This window comes from Zingiber officinale, chromosome 1B (genome assembly GCF_018446385.1).
Source record: "Zingiber officinale cultivar Zhangliang chromosome 1B, Zo_v1.1, whole genome shotgun sequence".
In the NCBI taxonomy this organism is placed as follows: Eukaryota; Viridiplantae; Streptophyta; class Magnoliopsida; order Zingiberales; family Zingiberaceae; genus Zingiber; species Zingiber officinale.
Window position 1 is genome coordinate 134,383,059 of NC_055986.1, and position 19,403 is coordinate 134,402,461.

The 19,403-nt window shown below is 38.3% G+C and overlaps 2 protein-coding genes across 3 annotated transcripts; one reads left to right on the forward strand and one right to left on the reverse strand.

The window, feature by feature from the left end:
- Nucleotides 1-286: 286 nt before the first annotated feature.
- On the forward strand, nt 287-12,431 carry LOC121980315 (DEAD-box ATP-dependent RNA helicase 46-like). 2 transcript variants are annotated; one of them, XM_042532310.1, is made up of 8 exons: nt 287-438; nt 1,045-2,435; nt 3,088-3,297; nt 3,746-3,814; nt 8,624-8,893; nt 9,326-9,676; nt 10,057-10,334; nt 11,027-12,431. In XM_042532310.1, the coding sequence occupies exons 2-8, from the start codon at nt 1,140-1,142 to the stop codon at nt 12,063-12,065; spliced, it is 3,513 nt and encodes a 1,170-aa protein (XP_042388244.1). In that variant the 5' UTR covers nt 287-438; nt 1,045-1,139; the 3' UTR covers nt 12,066-12,431. The 2 variants fall into 2 exon arrangements, with proteins under 2 accessions (XP_042388244.1, XP_042388251.1); XM_042532317.1 differs by having other exon boundaries at nt 297-438; nt 1,093-2,435.
- Nucleotides 12,432-15,059: 2,628 nt separating this feature from the next.
- Nucleotides 15,060-19,008, reverse strand: LOC121980343. Its single transcript, XM_042532343.1, has 5 exons — nt 18,853-19,008; nt 18,566-18,646; nt 18,443-18,487; nt 15,449-15,546; nt 15,060-15,363 (listed from the first exon to the last, which is right to left on the reverse strand). The coding sequence occupies exons 2-5, from the start codon at nt 18,617-18,619 to the stop codon at nt 15,285-15,287; spliced, it is 276 nt and encodes a 91-aa protein (XP_042388277.1). The 5' UTR covers nt 18,620-18,646; nt 18,853-19,008; the 3' UTR covers nt 15,060-15,284.
- Between the last annotated feature and the right edge of the window lie 395 nt (nt 19,009-19,403).

A 19,403-nucleotide genomic window follows, 5' to 3' on the forward strand; every position in this document is an offset into this window, starting at 1 on the left:
AATTATTAATAATCGTATCAATTTTGACTAAATTTATTATAATATAGACGGCATTAATTAAAAATATTATAATATAAAATAAATTGATTAGTTACTTGTGCTTAAAATTATTTTGAATTAAAATAGTTTTAACTAAAATTAAATATAATAATATTCTAATAAAAGAAATTTTTTAGACACATTTTAATATATAATTTTTTAAAGCCACGATTGATTAAAATAGGTAGCTTCATTTTTATTTTTCGTCTACGTGGCCTCATTTTATATTCCACGAAAAAGGAGGAGCGAGAGACAAAATTTAACATGACCTGAGTTAGGGTTTTATTTTTGTTTCCCACACCGCGAGTGCCTCCGCGTTCCGTCGCATCTATAGTTGGGCGAGGAGTACCGGAGGTGGGAGGCAACGACGGGGCTGCTCGCCGAACCGCATCTTTGAAGGCACTCTCCTCTCCTTCTTCGTTTCTCTGCATGGTTTTCAGCTTCCTGGTCTTTTGATTAGGGCTCTGATGGTTCCTCGTAGGTTCTTGCGATAAATATAGGGTTTTTAGGTCTTTGGGAGTTTGTATGTTCGGATTCGCGTACCTGACTTCAAGAATTTCCAAACGACTGCGTGCAAACGCAAGACTTGTCTACTTGTTAGCCCTGCTTTAGGAATGATACTATTTGGCCGGGAAAACCTAGTCCTAGTATTTCATTATATTGTCTCTCCTTCTGTGGCAGAAATATATTGATTTTACTGTTTCTGTGCTTGAAGGGCTTTATTTTGATAACGCTTTTGTGTGGAAGGCTTTGGTTGTTCCAGTTTTGCACTGCGAAGAGTGTGATTTTCGTGGGGTACAGTGACGCCAAGCTCTGGAAATTATAGTTGCACGTTGATTTAGAAAAGGATAGTCGGAAGTAATCTGAATTTTGTATCTTTTACTCTTGCTTTCATATTCACAAATACATAATCAATAATATTTGAAGTCAGAAGCATTTAGACACATCAGTATTTTTTCTATTTATCTTCAAATAAAATGTATATGTATATGATTTTATGTACAGGACTTGAACACAAGCATTGAAGGAATGGTTTTTATCATCCAATTGCAGCATAGAGTTTACCGAATCTGAAGCTTGTGTTTGGTGAAGCTCTTTTTATGGCGACAGCTGATGCCGCCCCTGGTTCACTGGGTCCGCAGTATGCACCTGATGATCCAACACTTCCAAAGCCATGGAAAGGTTTAATCGATGGGAACACTGGCTTCTTATACTACTGGAACCCAGAAAATAACATTACACAATATGAGAAACCAGAAGCATCAGTCCCTCCCCCATCAAACTCCTTGCCTAAGCTTGCTCCTATTCCCATGGCTAGTAATTTTCCTCCCAATGTCACTAGCTCACATCAACCCTCCCAGCAGATTTCTCAGGAATCTTTGCATCAAACGCAACCACAACAACAGCCTAGCCAGCCATTATTTCAGCAGCAGGGCCAGTTAACTGAGTCACCACAGCAACGGCAACAACCACCACCAAGTCAGCATCTCCAACTTCAGCATCCTAGTGGTCAGCAAGTGCTACTTCAGAATACCCAAATGCCAGTTCATCAGTCACATCAGTTGCCAAATCAACAGACGGCACCACAAGCACCTCAACAGTATATGCCAATTCATCAACAGGATGGCCTACATCAGCATGTTCCTTATCTTCAAGGGTCTCTGGTGCAACCACCCCAGATTCAGCAACAACATGGGTTTCAGTTTTCTAACCAACAGGTGCAACAATCACAAGGACCATATCAGCAGGGGCAACAACCACAAGGTCCACAAGGGGTGCAAATCCCAAATCAACAACAGCAGGGTCAGCAGACACTTGGGTCACAGACTCCACTTTCACATGGATATCAGGTTTTGCATCAGGAGACCCAGCATACTTTACAAGCTGGACAACAACAAGGTCAACAGTCACAGGGCCTTCAGAGTGGAAACCAGCAGGTCCAGCAGTCACAAGGACAACAACCAAGGTTTCCTTGGATGGAAGATGCATTGCATCAAGAGGGAAAACTAGGCACACTTCCCTCACCTGGTGTTGCATCAGCTGGTCATCACCTGCCAGATTTGGTTCCTCAGGTTGGTATTCCACCTGGGGCTGGCCGCACTTCTCAGTCGCCTAATCAGTTTGGTGGACCTAGTACGCAAAATGCTTCACCTTTTCAGGCATGGAATACAGGGATAGAAGCAAATTTTGGGATTCAACAGCAGAGAGGCACTGCAGTTCCAAATCCATCATCTAATCCAATTGTTCGACCTCCAGTTGGTGGAAAGACTACGTATGGAGGGACTCAAAATGAAATTCCAGGAAATGAATTTTATCCACCTGCGAAAATGGAAAGATCAATGATGTACCCACATCAGCCAAGGCTTGCTGCCCTTCCCATCCCACAAAACCAATCAGTATGGTTCACCCTTCTTTTTTTCCCTCTTCTTTTCTTTTTTTCTATTTTAAAGATCCAACATTGATTTGTTTTAACTCCAACATGATTCTTGTGATCTTGCATCCTTTTTGAATGGAGATGATTCTGCAACAACACGTGCCTGGCATTCTTGAAATATTATTTGATTTTAATTTTTTTGGAGACATGCTTTAGTTCATGCTTTAATTATTGCATTCCATCTAATTATCTTGACAGCTTGAATGATTTGATATGGTTTTTGATGCTCCTGAGTTCTAGGAGATCTTGGCCTTTTGAAATCCATTTTAAATAGCATCATATCCTGCAGGACTTCAGGAGATTTTGTTATTCTCTCGGATTTATTTGTAGACATCTATGTGATTTTAATATGCTTGTGAAGCAAATATTAATCCTGATACAGCCTTTGGTTTTCTTTTTTCCCCTCTAAGCAGCATAACAACAGTAATGAAATTAATTTCTTTTGATTTGATACCTTTGCTTGACATGACAGTGAATTCTCTTTTGCTAAATGGGGTTGTAGAAATAGTCAAGTAATTTATTTATATATCTTTTACACTTTTCCTTTCTATGTGGAACTACTATGCTAAGGAGATTGTTGATTCCAGTAATGGACAAGTTGCTTCTTGCACCAGGATCCAGGTTTCCGTTCTCACTTTGATGCACCAGATCTCTCAGGTGGAATAGGTGTTGGTCCACAGAATACACCACCTAATATGCATGGTCATGCTGCCTTCCATAATCCAAGTGTATCAAGGCCATCACCAGGAATGATGGGCTCATCAGATTTTCACAATATTTCTGCCGCCGATGCATACAAGCAGCACCATGAAGTTACTGCAATGGTAAAAATGGTGTTAAACTGCATTGCATAACAGATTGCTTCACAGCAATATATAATGTGTACTTCTGACCGTGATGTGTGATCTGAGAAATGTGTAAAATTGGTTACTTGGTCATATACATGTCAACATCATCAATTGACTATGCATTGAGAAAAAATTGTCTCTGGCTGCTATAACACTCTTTGAGAAGTATGCATAAGTAATGGAGAGTAGACATGATAACCTTGCCTCTCATTTCGTCTTGCCATGCACAGGACATTTGATAAGTTGAACTAGTTGGAGTGTCATTTGCATTAGCTTAGCCTCTCATATTGTTTTGCTGTGTTTGAGGCATTTGATAAGTTAAACCAGTGGAGTGCCATTTGCATTAGCTTACTTCTGTTAACTATTTGTATAAATTATTCATCTTCTGCAGCTTGATGACTTCTTAGGTTTACCATTCTTTCAGGGAAATGATGTTCCTCTACCATTCATGACATTTGAGGCCACTGGTTTCCCTCCAGAGATTCTCAGAGAGGTATTATTGTTGTTGTTTGTTCTTAAAAGCTATCACTGTTTTTATTGAGGTATGTGTAATATTTACCTTTCATAGAGTTCATTGGGTTGTTATGATCTATGTAGCCGACTCCAAATCGTTTGGACAAATTTTGATTTTTGAATATATACATATATATAAATTTTTGGGTGAGTGTATCTCTTTTCTTACTTTTTTCTTGGCACCATCAAAAGAAGACTCCATCACACTACTCTTTAGTCTTCTCAAGGAAAAATGTATGCAATTCTTTGCTAGCGTTGTCCGTCTCTCTGATGATATTAGCACAAGTCAAATTTCATAACCAATCAAAGGTGGATATAGTTTGTTACATTTATATATTTGGATTTATTTCCCAATCTTTTATTGATTTGAGATTAAAGATACTCTAGTTTCATTTCTTTTTCATAATGCTTGCCTGTTTGAAATCATCAAAATGGCCCTTGACTTTTGTTATCATCATCAACATACCCCTCTTTGTTATTTCACAGGAAGGGTTAAAACATAGTCACTTTTTGGTATTTTAAGAGCAGGTTTGGTATTTCTTGACATATTTTCATACTGGAGCTGGTCAGTGGATCTGAATTGTCTTTGCTCATCACCTTGGCATCAGCATTTCTGTCCTCAGCACAAGCAAGACTGACTGCATACTTGCCACCCATGATCTTGACACTATAACAATCTGCTGCACATGCTGCTCATACACTAGGACTTGTGCTGTCATGCATTGATATGGATAATGTAGCAATTGAGGGGTGTCTAAAACCCAAGAACATCATTTTCAAGGTGGCAGAGGGGACAAGGTGTGGGCATGAGCATTGGAAGTCATACTGGAGTGGCTCTTGGATGGGAGATAGCATGAGGAGTTAGACCAGATAAGGAGTTGGGAGATCAAGATGATGTCATTCAGTTTGAGAAGAGTGTGCCATGGGCTAGTGTTGAACTTGATCCATCTGAAGTGTTTCTTTGGTTGAACTCCCTCGTGCGCCAGTTACTATTCCAAGGGTTAGTAGTCACCTGTTATTTAATTCCTCCGTGTTGACCCTAGGACGGATTGATGGGGGCGCTGGAGGCGAGCGCAGTCGCCTTTTACCAACTTGGTTAAACTAGTGGAGGATTGAGTGGAAAGAAAGGGGATGGGCAGAGAGGTGGCGGGGCATGGTATCAACAATAGTGCTGATTTTGTCTAGGATGGAGATGTGAATGTTGGGGTGACGAGTGAGATTTTAGATTTGTTAAGGGTGCATTTGTTATGTATGAATTACATCATTAAGAATTCAAAAGGTTCCATGATGAGAACCAAAAGATATTTTCTTAACTGTCTTGTCAATGCATCCTTATTGATGGTTGTTGGAGTGGAGACTAAGCTTAGTGAAGTGGCATGCACCATCCTCTTTTCTAGTAGCTCATCAATCACTGGCATAGGGAATTTGTCTGTACTGTTGCGTTAAGAGCCTGGTAGTTGAGTCTCCATGGTCCCATTTGTTTTTTGCATTAATAACATCAGAGTGGAAAAAAGGTGAGTTATTTGGTTTTAGCATATGTTGTTGCAGCAATTTCAGCACATTGATTCTCAATCTCGTCTTGCTGGCAAAACAGATCGCGGTAAGGCCAAACTGCATAGAATCTGTCTAACTAGCAAATATGATCTTGTGAGATTCATTTTGAAGAGGTGGCAGCCTGTGTGAAGTCTTAAACTAGGTTGAATGCTTGTTGATTGTGCCTCAAGCTGATTATGATTCAATGCTTGGTTTGCATTTCCTTCCTCCATCATGTGGATTAATTTGGCAGAGTTGTCAGCCTTAACTCTCAATTCTTCTCCACATGTCTCCTCTGCAGGGAGAAATTCATGGTCATGGAATCAAGGTCCCATGCGATTGGTTTGCATTTGCAAATTTAGTGGACTTCTTAGATTGTATTGAAACAATTAAGAGGCAAGAGATGCAAGTCGGGCTGTATTAACTCTGCTCCTGATTGCAGCTACACCTGGGCATCTCCCTTAGCTTTTCAGCCTGTCCTCACTAAACTTATACACTGAAATTGCTGCTTGTTTCTCCAATTCAAGACTTAGCTGGACTATTGTCAGTACTTTAAGATGATGACTCACAGTGTTATGCCTTTTAGCTGGGCTTGTATTTATGGTTTTGGATGTTGTTCCCCTTAGACACCGGTCCTTTGGGTTGATCAGGTAAGCGACCCTCCTCTTCTGCTCCTTCCATCCAGAACAACTTTAGATAGCAAGGGCTCACAGGGTTCGTTGCAGTTAAAGACTTGAATCATAACCCTTTTTGCTCATTGCTTTGCCATTTTTGTGTGAATCGGGCACGTAATGGCGGTTGGACAAGAGCCCATTTAATTTGTAGGTAGTGGCTGGTGGTCTCTCCTTAGATTTGGTTAGTTTGTGGTGTCCATGTTTAGCGGTTGAGTTTTGCACACAGGCAAGCCAAGTTTACTGCTTCAGTGAGGCTCCTAGTTTTGTTTCCTTCACCCTCTACCTGTAGAGAATGATAAAGATATCTTGGAAAGATGCCTACCTCTTGTTCAGTCTTTAGAGATCCTCCATATCATAGTTGTCAAAAGCGCAAGGCGCATAAAAGCACTCAAGCGTCTTGCGGCTTAAAGTGCAAAGCAAAGGGCACACTTTACAAAAAAAAAGCGTAATAAACAAAAGGACCATTATATCTATTAAAAGTCTTTAAAAATGTCTTTGAAAATCCAAATGACAATAAACAAAATATTGTTCGATGAAGCTGTATATTATTCAAAAAAATTAAAAATAAATCAAAAGACTTTGAAAATTTAATAGAATTTTTTAGATTTTTTTTAATTTTTAGATTTTTTATAGAATTTTTTATAATAGAAATCTGATTTATATGAATTAATAAAATTTATTATAATTTTTAAATTTTAAAAATATTTTTTTATATATTTTATCAAGACAATTTAATTAGGATCTATGAAAGTCTATTCAAACTATCTTATTTACGTTGGGAGTTAATTAAATTAATTAAATTTGTTTCAAAGTTTTTCATGGTGCTACCGTAATTATGGGAGTCATGATGCCTTCAGGATGTCGAGAGCATTGTGGGAAGTGTAAGGTGGCGCTAAAAGCGTCCTATGCGCTTTCGACAGTGTCAGAGTCATCCCGCAGTGCCGGATGCGTCCCGCGATGCCTTGGGGACACCGGAAGCATCGTGGGAAGTGTCAAAAAAAGAGTAAAGTTTCTATGATTCAAGTAAAAGTGAACTTGTGCTTTTGCATGAAGTGCAATGAAGTGCATGCTTCTTCCAAAGTCTCTGAAGCGCAAGTCTTGCGCCTCGCTGCACTTCATGCTTAAGTGAGTGGAGCGCTCACATTTAACAACTATACTCCATATGAAGTCTTTCAAAATCTTTTGGTATCTGTAACTCAGAGAGTTCTCCCATCTTGTTGCTCTTGGTTAATGGTCTAAAATCTAGGTGATGTTGGTCCTTGAGTTGAGGCTACAAGACATCAGGATTGTCCACTATAAACTTCAAGAAACACAAGTCTGCATTCTCGATTTGGTGGAATTGTGTAATATTCTCCATCTCATTCTTGGGATTTGGTGATATTCGTTGTATTGTTTGTACCTGCTGCTCCAATAGATTTGATCCTTTGTGCACCCATTATTGGGAAATAACAGCCTGGACAGCCTAGGTGTTCTGATTTCTAGGAGAGTCTGCATCCAAATCTTTACTGTCTGGTAATTCTCGATCATGCAAACAAGTTTCTTTGCTCAGGATTTCTCAGCATTTTCATGATCTGTCAACTTCTTTAGTCGATGATCATTGTGATGATTCTTGGAGTTGGCTGCTGTGTGCCTGATCCATTTCTAGTTGTTGCCACAATGATCCTCCATGCCTAACTCTGCTTTTAGAGGGTTGCTTCTTGATTTTGCGGGTTTTCATCTGACTAGAGATGACAATTTGTTACTCTGATCAAGGTCCTCTCCGCCATGATTGAGGCCTCCCTGTTTTGTTACGTAAATGCGGTGAGGTTGGTCTACTCACTTTTCACATTCAACCATGTCTCTATAAAAAATTTATGTCCGATAGTACTGGTAATTTTGTAGTACATGCAATGTAGAGAATAATGGTTTGTTTCATCTTTAAAGTTTGTGTATTTTTGCACATGATTTTATGGTTGTAGAACCTATGAATGTTAAAATGGAAGAAAAAATTTGGATTATTTTGCAAATTGTATTTAAAAAAGATAAAAATATATGTAAATGCTATAGTGAGAACGACAGTGTTCTCTATTTCACACCTTATGGCAAACATTGTAAACTACATTTGTGATCTCCATGTCATTTGGTTAGGTTTTCTTTTGGTCCCAGGTCTACACTGAATGTACATAGCATTGGATCTGTATGGACCTACTATGTTCTGCCACTAGGGAAACATTTAGTCAAGTTGAGTTTGTTGGTTTATCTTGGTTACAGTTATGATTTTACACGTGGGGATGGTACAATTCCTGTATTTAATGGTGGATCATTTCTCTAGAGGTGCGTTGAACCAAAATGAAGTCAAATTATTAACTGATTGTATCCATTGGACAGATATTAGGTTTGATCAAGATTTTCTTTAATAAATGTTGGTAAGTTGGGTATGTATGTATACTCTTGATGATTTTAACATGATTTAGTTTTGCCGACAAGCCATGTTTGTCCCAGCCTTTTGGGGATTTAATTTGATTCAGGGACTTTAAATTTAACTATGTCAATGTCACATAAATGTTTTGTTTACATTTTATTTTTCTTGATTGCTTTATCAGATGCATCTGGCTGGATTTTCAACTCCAACACCAATACAAGCACAAACATGGCCTGTTGCATTACAGAACAGGGATATTGTTGCAATTGCCAAAACTGGTTCGGGCAAGACACTAGGCTATCTTATACCTGCATTCATTCATCTTAGACGCTGCCAAAATAATCCTCAATTTGGACCAACTGTATTAGTTTTGGCTCCAACTCGGGAACTTGCTTCTCAAATACAAGATGAGGCTTTTAAATTTGGACGCTCATCAAGAATTTCTTGTACAGTAAGTTTTGTGATGATAGATTTTTATATTTCCTTTGAAGTCTCAGTAATTTAGATGTGCTGCTAATGTTTTTTGATTCATTATCTATAATATTTGTATACAAACACCACTCAGCAATGGGAGAATTCTTTGTACATTCATTCTAGAAGCTCATTGGGCTGCACAAGTTACAATGTTTACCAATTGCCTTTTCTCCATGTATCCAATTCACTTTATACCTTGTAAATGCAATTCTATTTATATTTTAAATTATAAATTCTCTATTTGACTGATTCCAATTGCAACAAGAAATTCAGGAACCAGTCATGACTGATGCATACATGGTTGTCCTGTGGACAAAATTTCTTAGTATGATCAATTAATTTCGGTTACCTTATTTAAAAAATTTCTATGCTTTGATAATTGATCTTTGATTTCATCTTATTGTATTAGTGCTTATATGGAGGAGCTCCAAAAGGTCCTCAACTGAAAGAGATTGAACGAGGAGCAGATATCGTAATTGCAACTCCAGGCCGCCTCAACGATTTCCTTGAGATGAAGAAAATCAGTTTCCGTCAAGTTTCCTTTCTGGTCCTTGATGAAGCTGACCGCATGCTGGATATGGGTTTTGAACCACAAATTAGGAAGATTGTTAATGAGATCCCTCCTCACAGGCAAACTCTCATGTATACAGCAACTTGGCCAAAGGAAGTGAGAAAAATAGCCAATGATTTGTTGAAGAATCCAGTTCAGGTGAATATTGGCAATGTCAATGAGCTTGTTGCTAATAAGTCAATCACTCAGGTAAATATAGCAACATAATATCTGGTTCTTGTCTATTTCAGCAAATTTCTGTTTTTCTAATTTCAGTAGAAAATGGCATAAATTTTTCATGAGCAATTGGCTGATGAGAAGATTATTTGCTGATCCCCTTAGTATTTCTGTATTTTACTTGATTTCTTCAGTTAAGTTGAAAATATACTATTGTTTTGTACAATGAGTTATGGTTAAATTCTAGATTAGTTTTTATTAACACTTGATAATGTGGTTTCTCTTGGTTATTGGTGAATTTGACTTGCTTACTGTGAATTGCGGGAACATTTGATGTTTAGTATATCTACCTTTTGTGTGTTTGTTTAATAGATAGTACAGTTCACTTTTAATTTTGACTCTTTGACTCTTAGCATATAGAGGTTGTTACACCAATGGATAAATCAAGGCGCTTGGAACAGATTCTTAGAACTCAAGAGCGTGGATCTAAGGTCATTATATTCTGTTCCACAAAGAGGCAGTGTGATCAGTTGGCTCGCAGTCTAGGGCGAACCTTCGGTGCAGCTTCCATTCATGGCGACAAATCTCAAAGTGAAAGGGATCATGTTCTATTCCAATTCCGCTCTGGCAGGGCTCCAGTTCTTGTTGCCACTGATGTTGCCGCCAGGGGACTTGATATCAAAGACATCAGGTGGGTCTTTCTTCAACTTCATGGTATTATTTTATTCTTCTCTTAAATTTTTATCTGTTGTAAATGCCATAGGTTTGTCTTAAAGATGAGCATTAGTCTTTTTTGTCTTTGGAAATCTGTAGGTTTTACTGCGTGTCTGCTGGTTCTTAATCTTTTTTTCTCTCCAGTACTTTTTTTTAGTACTTCAGTGAACCTAGTCAGTTCAGATTTGATTTCTGTTATTGAGTTAGTTTCCCATGTGTGTATAGCTGGATGGTAAAATATCAGTACATGGAAAGTTAGATGTCTAGATGTTGAAATTTTACCAATATACCCTATTGAAGTTTTTTTAATTCAAATTTATGTTTTATGGATATACTTTTGCTTAAAGGTCATACCGATATGCCCCACGGATTGGTTAATCTGCATGGAGTATTATTGTAATATTGTCTCATGGTTGCTAAAATAACTACACTTAATTGTTCCTTGTTGCTTTTTCAGTGTATCCATATGATCACTTTTACTTAAAAACAGAATGTTTTCATCAGTAAGCGTATCCTTATAATCAATTTTGCTTAATCTATATAACATATCTAGTCTACTCACCTGCAAATTCTGTTATGTGATGTATATCTTAATAAATTTCAAACTTATGCAAAGTATATTTTTGGGTTTACAGGTTGACATTTGGTTGTCTGTTTGATGTATTTCAGGATAGTTATCAATTTTGACTTTCCTACTGGGATTGAGGACTATGTTCATAGGATTGGAAGAACTGGGAGGGCTGGTGCTACAGGAGTAGCATACACATTCTTTACTGACCAAGATTGGAAACATGCTGTTGATCTTGTAAAAGTACTTGAAGGTTCAAACCAGCGAGTTCCTCCTGAGATTCGTGAGATGGCTGGTCGTGGTGGTCCACCCCTGTCCAGGCCTCGTAATGAACCCAATCGATGGGATTCGGGTGGAGGCAATGGTGGCGGCGCTGGTAGGTGGAATGCTAGAGGAGGCCGTGGCGGCGGCATGAGGGATGGTCCCAGTGGCTTTGCTGGACGAGGCGGTGGCATGAGGGATGGACCTGGTGGTGGCATGAGGGATGGTCCTGGTGGCTTCGGTGGGCCTGCTGGCTTTGGCGGGCGTGGTGGCAGGCAAGATTTCTTTGGTGGTCGTGCACCTAGAGGTCGTGGGTTTGGTGGACCAGGTGGACCTGGAGGTCGTGGTCGACATGATTGGAGTCCACATGACCGAAGCATAAATTCAGATGGAAGAAAGCGATATGATGGCCGCAGGGGATTTGGAGAAAGGGGCAGGGAGAGAAGTTATAGTCGTAGTCCAGAGATGGTTCGGACATGGGGTTATGATAGAAGCAGAGGTAGAAGTGGGAGCAGGAGTCAGAGTCGCAGTCGTAGTCGCAGTCGCAGTTGGAGCCGTAGTCGGAGTTGGTCATCGAGAAGCAGGAGCCGAAGTAGGAGCAGGAGTCGTGAGAGGGTTAAGAGGCCTAGTGGGTGGGACTCTACACCTGCTCCTTGTCTCATTGCAACACCCGTTGCAGCAGTAGCAGAAGCTCCACAGGTTGTGGAGGGGCATGGACCTTCACTAGTTGCAGGGCATGAGCTCAATGTACTGGCTTCAGGCCCTGTGTTGGCAACGTCACCAGGCTATGGTAATGGATCTTTGTCGAGAAACGAGCTGCAGGAGCAATTTCCACGACCTGACGGCGGGAGCCCCAGGGATGCCGAGCACCTAAACTAGTACTTAAGAGTTGGCAACAGGGCGATGACTGATTGAACTTTGAACGTATTGTGGCTGGTTGATTCCCGTTGGGTTTCCTGCGGTTTATTTTTATTGCTACTGGAAAAATGCGCTTGTATACCAAAAGTCAGATTTCCATTGGATTAGTGGAGGGATCCTAGTGGCATTTTTGACGTCCGAAATGTAAGATTGCATGTGTCGTTTTTTCTTTTCAAGGTATAAGCTGTTTTTAGCTGATTATTGTTGAACACCCAGCTAGGGGTTTTCTTCCGATGGCTTTTTATTAATTCCTGCGGCCATATGTTTTTCAATCATAAATTATTTGTACCTGGGGATTTGCAGCAGTGAAAATTTCAAGCGAGTCAATTGGCGTGTATAAGGTGGATTCCGGAATCTTGGATTTTACAAATGCACAAAAGTGTCGGTTCGATAGGGGCACGTGTGGATTGGGTTGGACTGCACGAGGTCCAACTTGATCTGAGCTGTGATGGCATAGCCCAGTAGGGGCTTTGCCTGGTCCGCAATCGTGGGTCTATGTTACGATCGCGATCGAAATTTAATCAAAATTGGTTGATTTTTTTTAAGTTTATTTTTTTACCCAAGTTATAGTTTGGATAGAGACAGGTGTTTAGAAGTTGTCGACAGTGGATGAATAGTCCTTTGTTATATAGTTTGTCCATCGTTGACGGCCTGTAGACACTTATCTTTATTCAAATTATAATCTAGATGGAAAGATAAATATAAGAAAAATCATAATTAATTTTGATTTGATTCCGACCATGATCCGATATGTAAAATTATGAAAGGACCAAAAAAGAATCAGGAATTGTGGACCAAAAAACTCGGTCCAGCCTAACATGTAAGCAGGGGCGTAGTTAGGATTTTCGATTAGGAGGGGTAATTTTTAAAAATTCATGAAACGAGAAAGGAATAACTTACAACTCTTGGAAGATTATTACTTTTGAGAAAAATAGAGTAGATAAAATAGAGAAGAAGAAGTAAAAAAAGAACTTTACTTTTTTCATTAGCAACCTTGACTAGTTTTGATGAGCTCGGCAATAATACAAAGAGAGCAAGGTAAGACAAAACATAACTATTTTACTATGCCAATAAAATCCTAAAAAATACCAGATGAGGAAGAAGATTGATAGCTGCTTGATCTTGTTGCTAGAAAAGAGCAGCAACTGATGTTGCATTTCTTGCTTGCTGGAGAAGAGAAAGGAGAAGAAAAAAGCTCTTGTGCTTTAGAAGAGGAAAAGAAAAAATTGTAGGTTTCCTAACGTTAGAGAAGAGAAGGAGAAGAAGCAAATGAGGAAGAAGAGGAAAAAAAAAATAAAAGAGAAGAATGGGCGAAGGGGTGGCATACGGTACGGTTGGAATGTAACATTGTGGCAAAAGGCGAAACGCTCGCCCCCAGCGCCCCGTCGTACCCGACCCAAGGTCATCACGAGGGAGGTAAATCGCATCATCTGAGCGAGCATATGATGGACAGGGTGTAATACGGGGATAGGGGATTTATTCCCCAGCTGCCCCGAGGATCGACCATGCGACCTCATTGTGGCAACACCCCCCACATACCAACTCGGATGACCCGCGGAGTCTGGTTGGAATGTAACATGCATAGGGAGAAGAGGGAGAAGATGGAGAGAAAAGAATGAAAGGTTTCGTCAAAAATATCTTAATTTTTTTAAAATCGTTCGAACTCGTTTAAACATTAAACTTGGTTCGGTCATAACTCAACTTCAAATTAATTCCAATTTGAACCAACAATACTTATCTCCATATATACCCATTGAATTTAGTTCAAACTCGATTCAATTTTAATTTAGCTTTCTTATTTTGTACCCTACGATTTAGTTCATCCGTTTATTATTATATATTTTATTTTTAAAATTTAATACTTAACATTTCAAATCGTGATATTTTCTCGCAAAAGTGATACCAATGGATAATTTAAGTCATGAACTTTTCAAATATGTGATCAATTTCAATTTTGAATTGAATGATGATGAATCAACTACTCAAAGTGACAATAAATACTTACAATATATATATATATATATATATATATAATTTTTTAATAAAATGTGAGAGGGGGCGGTCACACCCCCTCTCCTCAAGGTGGCTACGCCCCTGCATGTAGGTTGGATTGGGCTAGTTTAGGCATGATCCATCATGGGTTGTGTTGGTTAATAGGTGTTGTGATGGTATGTGGGATCTTCTGGTCCTCTTATCCTAGTCTGTTCCTGGATCGGGATAAGAGAATTGATGGGAGGCAATGACCTCCATCTGTTAACAAGTGTGGAGACATTGTCTCCCACCAATACAAAGACTGGACCATGAATTAGTCCAGTCTTTATGGACTAGAGGATCCGCCCCCGTGAGATGGGTAAGATAAAAGTGGCCCTGCTTTGGCAGAATTCAATCATGGGTCATTTAAAATATAAAACAATTTAAAATAAATTAAAAATACGATATCAGGGGTCATTAACGTTCAGTAGGTCATCTCCTGTGCTCATGTGTTTACGTAAGATGTCTAAAAGTATGATTACTTTTAACAAATATACAATTTACTTGTGAAAGATTAGTTTCAAACAAGCTGTTTGTTGGAAGCATTTTAACTTTTCGCAATATGTTGCCAGCAAGGGTGGAATTAGGAATTTTATATTAGGAACAAAAGATATGTATTTACGTTGAGAGGATGGTCGTGCCATTGTTCCCAATTCACCCTTCTGTCATCTCCTATCCCCAGACCTAATAACCTCACCAACTCGAGTAAGGAAAAACTAAAGCACATGACCAAGTAATTCAGCCATGGAGCTTTTAAAAACGGAGGTCCCGATAAAATTATTTAAGATTATAACCTTTTTACCGCTAAAAGAATCTTATTTTCTGCATCAACGCCGAGCTTTTTATGGAGAAACAGAACATGGAGCCAAACAGAATTGAACGTCCACTCATAGCAAGGAGAGAGAAGAAAGGAGACAATCCAGCTGGCAAGAAACTCTAAAGGTGACTTGAACAATTCAAAATTCTGGTACAATTATGCATATAATATCCGTAATTTTTAAGAGATCAAATGCAATCAAGAGTCAACATGAATCTCTAAGAAACCAATGAATTAGATCATAGTTTCTGAGATTTGTCCATGCAGATTAGCAGAAAGGTAGCACTTGGACAAATTATTCATCTTGGTTTTGAACATTCGAGCACATGAAATCATTTGGGTCCTGAAAATTTTTTACCAGTCATCTTCTCTGATTCATAGAGGATGTGATTGATAAGGCCCCTGGCAGCACTGCATGGAAAATGGAAAAAAAAAAAAAAAAGTCATGTCCGAGTGTGCTGAAATGACAAAATGCGCTCTGGTTGTACCAACTTACTCATCCTTTAACTTTTGTATTTTCTCCGGATCAGTTTCATGCATATGTTTTCTGAATTGTTGCCTCACCATGTCGACTACAAGTGCAGTGTTGTGTTGCTGCAAAAAGATACCATTTGCATGAATACTCTATATCCTAAATGCAGCTACAGATTAAAGAAATAAAACATCTGAGATCTAAACTTGTATTATATGCCCTGAGATAAACCATGTACAGTGTAGAAAATTCAATCTCCTTATAAACCAAGCAAAATAGGTGCACTAACTAGGGAGAATGGAATGGTGGTCTGTTCAGGAAGGTCGCAAGAAATAAATTCTTTAAAAATATCGAACAAACAAAATATGTGAAGACCAAAACTCAAGTGAGAATTGGTTCATTGACTTGTTAAGCTCAATCGTCAGCCCAAAATGTTGAAGATCAAATTCTTGATAGTTCTCTCATGTAAACCATGTGATACTAAATTAGGTGTCAAAATCTCCTTCAGTTTAAACATTTGAACCGATGCCCTTCTCCAAGTCCCAAATCCTTAGCGGATAATATGCGTTGCTTCCTCACACTCTTCTATTAGTTCACACCTTACCCGAATATTAGTATATACCCTTTAATAAAGCAAAAAAACAATTGTTTCCTGCACCCAACCAAAACCCCAACTTGTTAAAAGCCTAAACATATTATACCTGATTGCTTCCAAAGCTTATTTGGACAATTAGATGAATTAAAGGAAAGTTGTAGTCATGAATCACACATTGGAAAATTGCATTATCTGACATCCATCCAGATACTAAGAAAGAGAACAGAAAGCAACTGAATGGATAGCATGTTGAGAAAAAAGGCATGATATGGTCAAAGCTATGTTCAAAATATGGAGTTTTGATCTTAGTGCCTAATTCATCTAACAATTGTCACCATATTTTATCATTAATGTTGTCTTTACTCTGAAGCGTGGATGGTGGAGGAAAAGGAATCAGGGCTAGGAGAAAAAAAAAATCACTAGAGGAAAGGAAGAGAAAGAAGAGGGAGGAAAAAGAGAAACACTGATGGGTGGAAGAAAGGAAAGGAGGAAATGATAGACGAGCTTGCTGTCTTCGTGGCTAGGCTGCAAGCTTGCAGCTTCCACGGTTGTGATTTGCGGCCAAGCGGAAATTTCACTGAATGATGGTTGTTAGTTACAAGAGTTCATCGGGGGAGTTGTTGTGAGGGTTGTGATTTCGTGCCGTCGATTATGTTGATGACCGGAGTTCGTAAGGAAGTTATTGTGGAAGGATAGAAACTCCGTTCCATCCGATTTCGGGTGGATGAAAAAAGTGATCAACAAACGGATCATAAACGAGGGATTCTGTCACTATTTCAGTGCAATCAATCCCTTCCTTCATTTGAGCTCTGAAGTAATCAGAGCATAAGAGACCCTTGCATTTCTCAATAAGTAGCGCCAGAAGATTTACAACCTGATGAAAATTCTAATATTCCTACATAGTTGTTCCTGTGTCTTGAATGAGTAAAGGTATATATCACTACTGTTTATTCCAATACCCTTTGCTACAAAAGCTTTGGCACCAAATAAGGCTGGTGTGAAATACCCTTCATTTGAGCTCTGAAGTAATCAGAGCATAAGAGACCATTGCATTTCTCAATAAGTAGTGCCAGAAGATTTACAACCTGATGAAAATTCTAATATTCCTACATAGTTGTTCCTGTGTCTTGAATGAGTAAAGGTATATATCACTACTGTTTATTCCAATACCCTTTGCTACAAAAGCTTTGGCACCAAATAAGGATGGTGTGAAATACCCATTTATAATCCACCAAGTTTCTGTTAGCAACACTCATTGCTACAGGAGCAAGCCAACAATCATTAATAAATATAAGTATATGAGACATGGTTTAATATTTGTATTGTAAAGTTGTGGCTGGAGCAAAAGATATCTGGAATTTTAAAGGAAGGAGCTGGATCATAATATTTCTATTAACTATTTCAGTTTATATTAAAAAAATTGATTTCATTCATAAGAAGAATGTTCATTTAATCACTACTCATCACAATTAGCTAGGTCACAATTAGCAATATCACACGTGTATCAATCAAGATAACCTGAGACAAACAAATGCCAAACAGATTGCTTTTTATCTAATCATCTTAGTGGATCCAATTCAACAATGTTCTGTAGTTATATCATAATTCAATAAAAAAAAAAGAGCAAATTAAGAAAAACAAATGGAAAGAAAATTATACAATATTTCTAGGGTGCGGAGTAAATGGTTAAATTGAAGATAACTGTGAAATTTTGTGCCATTGTCATATGCACAGAAGGTTAATTTTTTTCCCCCTTGAAATTACTGTATCACCAGCTGTAACTTATTGGTGAAGACTGAAGAATGCTAGGTAGTAAAGAAACAAATGATATCAAAGATTTAAATGCTAAGTTACATGTGCAAGCTTATTATAGAAATGATTAAAAACCTACTATTTGGACACATTCAAAGACGGGCAATAAATTGATAAGTTGAGATGATAGGAGCTGAAAGATAAAGGGAATAAGAAAGTTTGATTAACATAATGGAAAGATATGCAAAAATATCTGGTAATGTTCAAATAACAAGATAAAATCCAATGTGACAATAGAAGATAATTCTGTAGAATACTTCACTTTCCAAATTATAATGAGTTATAGTTTACAAGGCATGCCTCTTATAGTTCTCAAGAAATTCTTCACTTGAATTAAACTGATCTAGATTTGACTGATTCTTCTGTCCCAATCATTGGAGGAGAAAATGATATATTAATTAACATGCATGCAAATGGCAGAGAATTACTCTGAATATTGCTATCGATGAATCAGAAATCACAGACTAGAAAAACTTCTGCACTTTCTCCATCAATTCTTATTATCCAATAAATATGAAAGAAAAAGAAAGGATACTATAGCTGATTAACCGAAAGCCTCAGTTAAAACTTCAATTGATGGCATTCTAGAAAGATGGAAGAACAAACTTAACCTGATGACCAACAAAACGTGCTCTTCGCAGGCATTCACGATACAACTACAAATTCGAAGGGGAAAAGGAATTAGAAAACTACACAGGAAGGCGCAGCGAATTCAGAAACATTAGAGTCTTTACTCGGATGACGTTGTCGGCGAGCTCAGGAGGTAAAGCGGACTGAAGCGTAGGCATCTCGTTATCCGTAACCTTTCAATCAACCTGAAAGATCAGCAGCTTCAGCCTTTAATTATGGAAATTAATTGCAAAAGAAAAAACAAATGAACAAACTAACATGAAACCTAATTATCCATCAATGAATCTAAGTGTCTACACAGTCCAAATCAATGAAAGAAAGCGAAATAAAAGAAAAAGGGAAAAGGAAATGCTGAAAGGAGACCCTAGAACAGTTTGGACTAAGGTTGAACCTTGATTAAGGATCCTCGGTCTGATGAAAGCGCTCTCTATGCGGCAGCGGCGAGGCGAGGAGGCGGCGAGGCGGCGATGGAGATCGCAGATCGGGTAGGCGGCGGCAGCCGGCTAGCCTTAGACGACAAACAAATACATCGATGGTGGAGCACGTGTTTTGCACGTGATCGAATACTGCTGGGCTGCTCTCGGGACAGTTGCTTTCTTAAAAAATTGGCTTTAGCCATGTTCGTTATATTTTTTAAATTTTACAAAAGAATAAAATAAATAATTGTTAAAAAAGTAAGTAGCGATTTACCAAATACCCCGTAGCTAGTTTTGTATATTATTAAAAAGTGCATCCATTCTAAAATTAACTAAATCATATAACCATTCTCTTTTTTTTACTATAATATTCTGTCTTCCTTCATTTAACAAAAACTTAATAGATTCAATCCCTGACTATAGTAAATTTATAGATTTTTTTTTTAATAGGACGTGTAACTAAAAGATATTAAATTTTTTACCGCTCATTATGAGTACTTTTCGATTTATCTTAATAGCTAGTGGA